The following is a 6662-nucleotide window of genomic DNA, read 5'->3' on the forward strand; positions in this document are numbered from 1 at the left end:
CCTTGATACATGCCGTCTAAACATAAATGCATACAGATGTGTGTGTGTGTGTGTGTGTGTGTGTGTGTGTGTGTGTGTGTGTGTGCACGTGCGTGCGTTTCTCTGTCTCTGCTAAACCTTACCTAATCATGATATATTTTTTAAGGCTGACATGTTCTTGTCCAAGCACTACACAGAAATCAAGTCATGAGGAAAGAGAGAGCAAAGTGAATCTGCTTAAGCAAACTACCGCTGTGCTTTCGTTCGTTGCCAAGAGAAATAAATGCTACATAAAAGAGCGAAAGGGTATAGAGCTGCTGCTTTCTATCAGGCCTTTGGCGGCAGAGCAGCAGCTGGATGAGAAAAGTGGAGGCATAGCAGCCGCAGCCTTGTGTATGTATGACGCCTTTCACTCAGTCCTTATAGTGCTCCGCCAAAGAAAACTCTCCCTGCAAACAGCCCGTGGATTATGTCCTTATACCTGGTGGTGGATATAACACGTACATTCATAGGAATTGTACAACTCATACCTGGACTGCTTGCACAAGGTACTCTTTCAGCCCCAGGGCTGCCTACCCCCCCCAACCCCCCCCCCCCCCCCTTCATCTCCATCCTGGCGGCATATGTTGGATCACTCATCCAAGGCCAATTTGGTGGAAGAGAGTCAGTCTACATAACTTAGAATTAGTCTCTGGTGATGCTGCAGCTCAACTTAGATTTTTTTTTTTGTTGCTTGATTTACAAAAAACATTCCATGTTGTCGTTTGTGGACTGCCATATCCGCCCCTTATGATGAAATCAATAATACCCATTAGGAGGACACTGATTGTCAGATCTTTTTCTTCCTTAAGGAACACGAAGAAGGCCCTTCAAGACGCACATATACAAGTAAGGATTTATTGGTTTCAAGCGGGGAGGAGAGTTGGACAGCATTCAGTGTTGAAGACGGCAGCTGCTTCAACACTGCAGCTCTGTCAATACACCGTCTCCCCTTGGAGTGCACCATTCCGGAAATATCTGTTTACCGCCATACGACGGTGAATATATTCTAAGAACCAGGGGTGGAAACAAACTAAGTACATTTACTTAAGTACTGTACTTGCCGGCATGTTTTCGGGCACCTCAGTAGCCCTTGCCACGCGAAAACTACAAAAAACTACAAATCGCCGGTCTGTGACTGACCGGCCATCTTGGACCGGAAGTATGACCCGCATCCTGTCCGTCGCTTAATCCGATCCTAAACTAGGATACAACACGATAATATGCTAACCGGAGCGAAGCGCGAGGGTTTTATTGCCATCCTAAGATCATACATTTTGTGTCACCAAATCTGAGATTCAATAAGGGCCTTTCTGGGCCCCACCCTTCTCCCATTGTTACTTGCGCAAGCAGAGCGTGCAAGTAATGTTATTAGTCAGGTGCTACGATGCGTATGTCCCTTGCAGCATATGATTTGACGTCATATGCTGGCACGGGACATACGGAAGCAGACCGTGCAGGTATGTTTTCCGTCATGCTATGAAGCGTATGTCCCATGACGTGATGAAGATGTACCAATGCCAGGGTATAATTGGTTTACGATGGTGACGTAATGATGATATGTTTCAGTGTCGGGTGGATTAAAGGGACATACGTATCAAACCACCCGAGTAACCACAGTATACCACACACTTGGTGCCTTGTGTCTGACACCTGACTTGTGTCTGAAAAGAGCTTTGATGGATGTGTTCTGCCCCCCCTCCCCCCCATCAAACAAAAGGTTTGGTCAAACCATATGGGCTTCCATTGGAAATGCATTGGAGCAGCCATTAAACACAGACAAACGCAAGACAGATGTCTTGAATTGGTGAATGCAGCCCATTAAGGGCATAACCACACACTCACCTCCGCCCCACCCCCTCCTGGTGCTGCGGCCATCGTGGAAACTAAACACAATGAGTGATGTCACTTGGGCAGCGACGCAGCATGCCTTCAGCACTTCCTGCGCACTTCCGCCCCCTTTTGAACACACATCGCTCCAACTGCAGCGGCCAATGAGGCATCTATTTTTGAGGGGCGCTAGCCCCTCCTATATACAGCTTTTTTGTCCTGATCTCTTGTCACATTTGCCATTGACGATGAAAGGAAATTTTACGTCATATGTAGACGAGCAAATCGGCTATTTTGGCCAGATTGAGATGATGTATGATGATAAGAGCGCCCCTCACTTCACACAGGCTCACGTCTCATATTTGCCATTGCCAATGAAAGAAGACATTAGGTCATAATGTGCCTCAAATATGACCTAAACTTGAGGCAACACCAACATTAAAGGCCATTGACATTTAATGAAGGGCAATTTACGTCATATGTAGACGAGCAAATCGGCTAACCAATCACATGAATTCAGTTGTTCACGAGATGCTGTATGATGATGTATATCTATGGGAAGTGGTCTCCCTCCTGTTCTATTGAGAAATGTAGACACAGGCCTGTGTTCAGGGAGGACACCTACTGATGATAAGTGGTATTGCCTGAAGGACAAAATAATATTTCCCCTGCTCAAGCAGGCATTCCTTCTTAGGCACATTAGTAGAAATTGTGTTGTGAAATGCTCTCACTCCCTCTCACGTTCCATATATGGAGACAATGGAGATATCTAGTGCTGACATCAGGTCAATGTAGAAACCCCATATATGGTTATAAACGAGGGGTATCGTCATTGTGACACGCATCCAGTTGCCTGGCATCGTCATTGTGACAAGTACCCTGCAGTCAAACCTTATATATGAGTAGCCATTGACAAAAAGGAGAGGTTATATATGTACGGCCAGGTGATTTTCATCACAGCTTCTGCACCTTTAGGGCAGACAAGAACATTCAAATAAGCAAAGTCTGGCACGAACAGGCGGCTTTACAGGTTATATCTGGTAACTGACCATCTAGCTGTGGGCACACTCTGACTCTGTGTTAAAGTTGGGATTTCAACCATGAGCTCAATCGCAGTACTTACGCAGGAACGCTTTAATGAGCACCGTCGTGGGCTCTTGAGGGAGCAGGGTGGTGCTCCTGTGGCAGGAACCAGTGCAGGTGCTCCGGAAGAGGAAAGCCTTCCTACCTACAAGGATGCCTTCCCACCTCTGCCCGAGAAGGTAGCTTCAACTGAGGGGAGCCAGGAATCAGCTGGCGCCTGGATTTCAAAGATCCGTCCTCTCAGGTCATCCGTTGTCACCCGGGTTTTCCACGTGCCACTGGAAGAGCGCAAGTACAAAGACATCAACCGGTTTGGGGAGGGAGACCAAGCGAAGGTCATCATGCACAAGACCGGTGCCCACCTGGAACTGTCCGTGTCCGAGGATAAGAGCCTCTCCATCGTGGTGTCCGGAAAGCTGGATGCCGTGACAAAGGCCCACAAGGAGATTGTGTCCCAATTGATGACTCAGGCTTCAGCTACTGTTGCCATCCCCAAGGAACATCATGGTTTTGTCGTCGGCAAGAACGGGGAGAAGCTTCGGGAGCTCGAGCTCAAGACCGCCACTAAAATACAGATCCCACGACCTGACAACCCCAGCAACCACATAAAAATATATGGAACCAAGGAGGGCTTGGAGAAGGCCAAGCATGAGGTTCTGTTGATCTCTGCCGAGCAGGAAAAACGTGCTGTGGAGAGGGTGAACATCGACAAGGTGTACCACCCCTTCCTCACCGGTGCCTACAACAAGCTGGTGGGAGAGATGATGCAGGAGAGTGGAGCACGCATCAACATCCCCCCACAGAGTGTCAACAAAACAGAGATTGTCATCACTGGGGAGAAAGAGAAGGTGGCCCTTGCTGTGACTATGATCAAGAAGATTTATGAAGAGAAGAAGAATACCACCACCATCGCAGTGGAGGTGAAGAAGTCGCAGCACAAGTACGTGATCGGCCCCAAGGGACACGCACTGCAGGAGATCCTGGAAGAAACTGGCGTCTCGGTCGAGATCCCACCCTCTGACAGCAGCTCAGAAACCGTCATCCTTCGTGGGGAGCCAGACCGGCTGGGCCAGGCACTCACCCAAGTTTTTGCCAAGGCCAACAGCTATACCGTGTCCTCAGTCTCGGCTCCTTCCTGGCTTCACCGTTTCATTATTGGCAAGAAGGGTCAGAATCTGGCCAAGATCACCCAACAAATGCCCACGGTGAACATTGAGTTCACTAAGGGAGAAGATAAGATCACCCTCGAGGGTCCCACCAAAGACTTGCAGATGGTCCATACCCAGATTGAGGCTATTGTTACAGATCTGATAAGCCGAATGGACTATGTAGAAATCAGTGTGGATCCCAAATTCCACAGACACCTGATTGGGAAAGGTGGTGTTAACATAAACCGCATCAAAGAGGCACACAAGGTGACTGTCCGCATTCCCCCTGACAATGAGAAGAGTAACCTGATCCGCATTGAGGGGGACCCCCAGGGTGTTCAAGATGCCAAGAAGGAGATGCTTGAGCTTGCGTCACGCATGGAGAATGAGCGTACAAAAGACCTGATCATCGAAAAGCGTTTTCACAGAGCCATCATCGGGCAAAAAGGAAAGAATATAAAGGAAGTACGAGAAAAATTCCCAGAGGTCATCATCAATGTTCCTGACCCAGCAAAAAAAAGTGACATCGTTCAGCTCCGGGGACCAAGGACTGAGGTGGAGAAATGCGCAAAGTTCATGCAGAAGATAGTGGCTCATATGGTGGAGAACAACTTCTCTGTCCCCGTCCCCATCTTCAAGCAATTCCACAAGAACATCATTGGAAAAGGAGGTGCAAACATCAAGAAGATTCGTGAGGAAACAAACACAAAAATTAATCTGCCTGCTGAGAACAGCAACTCTGAGAGCCAAACAGAAGCTGCTGGCCTTGGCAGAGGAGAAGCAAATAAAGAGCCACACTGCTGAGCTGCGTGCCAAGCCGGAGTACTTGTGGTAATTATGGCTGCTATATAAAGAAATAGTGTGGTTGGTCTGGAAAACCTCTGAAACAGGTTTTGACTTGTGCCCCAGGACGTGACCTTATCTTTTCGGTTAACAAAGAGACAAGGAAAACAGCTGGCTTTTGGCAACATGGTTGGCACAACAAAACCCCTTTTCCTTCTGTAGACAGAAGTTTAGTGCAGACTTGAAGAAAGAGGAGATTTCATTCTATTTAAATGTCTCGTGATGTTGTGTTCTTCATCCTTGGTAACGGGTCAGTGTCTAAGTCACTTTGTCTTCCAGTTGCTATGCAGATTGTTCTGCTGCATAGCAATGGCCTTTTTAATCAGCCTTATTAATATCTAGAATGATAAAGATCACACCCGTGTGAACAAAGTGAGCGCTGCTCTTATCATCATGCCGATTTGCTCATCTACGATTTGCTCATCTACATAATGCCGTAAATTCACCATGATTCATTGTCAATGGGAATTGAATTGTTTGTGTAGGACAAAAATAGCCGATTTGCTTGTCCACATATGACATAAATTCTCCATTAATTGTCGAAGGGAATGACATTTTTGTGTAAGACGAAAATCTACACTATAGCTGAATATAGCTGGGGCTAGCGCCCCTCAAAAACCATTGCAGTATTGGTACTAGTAAATGTGAGTACTTTTTCCACCACTGTCTGTTTACCATCGTACGGCGGTGAATACATTCTAAGAATTGAGCTGGTGTTGATGGAGGGGGGTACGGGGACACATTGAGCAGTAAAGTTCTCTTTCAGAATGTTATTTGGCGACAGTGTCGATTTTGACAGCAAATCGTGTTTTGAGCTTGTAGATCGGCTATTTTTAGTATATGCAAGTGTAATTGTGTCTTTTTACTTATACTGAATATCTTGTCCACTATTGTCCCTTCCTAACATTTTCATTTCGTTTTTTTTTGTTGATGAAATTGTCAATATATTTAGTCTTAGCTTTAGTCATCATAGAGCTTAGTTTTCATGTAGTTTCCTTTTAGTTTTCGTCAGTGAAAATAGGTAGTTGACGAACATTTTTCGTCATAGTTTTGACAAAATCAACACTAATTAGCGACCTGCTTGGATGTATGGAAAGATGTGCCGACATGGGAGCAAGTAAAAGCGTATTTCCTCACACAGACGCCGCTTACGGTGGTACAGTATCTATTTTCACATTTTGATGTGCAAGAAAAGAACCCTCAAAGTGTTGTCATGTGAACATGTGAAATAAGTACCGGTACGTCGTTAGCGGCGCTATACACCTGTGAAGTCGGGAACAAAGTGCTCATTTGGAAGTAAAACACTGCAATATACACAGAGTAAAATGCAGTGTAACTCTATAAAGAGTAGTCATTCTTTTTACACTCTTTTATTACTTATTTATAAATATGTATTTTCCCCTGCATTGCAAAAAAACTGCAGGTCAGGTTGTGGTCCACCTGTTGGTGGCACTATAAGAGGCCAATGTGAAAAGGGTGGGATATATATATTCCTCAGCCTAGTAGGAAAGTTTGTGAAAGATTTCACAGAGATTTCACAAAGATTTCATGATTTGAGGCTTTTGGTTCAAAACAGGCCAATCCTGCCAACTTTGAAAGCCAATTTTAGCCAATTAGGATGGCATATGATATATCGGACAGATCCGTCTTGAACACATGACGATAGAGATAGTGTGTAAAGATTTGCAGGATTTCTGGACAGAATCTGGAGGAGTAATATAAAAAAAATGTTTTTCAAAA

General features: G+C 45.6%; 1 protein-coding gene across 1 annotated transcript; it reads left to right on the forward strand.

Annotated features, from left to right (window-relative positions):
- Nucleotides 1-2948: 2948 nt before the first annotated feature.
- Nucleotides 2949-4883, forward strand: LOC308322239 (vigilin-like; the record flags this gene model as incomplete). The annotated part of the gene is made up of 1 exon (XM_080773433.1): nt 2949-4883. One exon carries the CDS (start codon nt 2949-2951, stop codon nt 4881-4883), a length of 1935 nt encoding a protein of 644 aa, XP_080629559.1.
- Nucleotides 4884-6662: the final 1779 nt, after the last annotated feature.

This window comes from Protomyctophum bolini (genome assembly GCF_963924005.1).
Source record: "Protomyctophum bolini genome assembly, chromosome: 10".
Lineage (NCBI taxonomy): Eukaryota > Metazoa > Chordata > Actinopteri > Myctophiformes > Myctophidae > Protomyctophum > Protomyctophum bolini.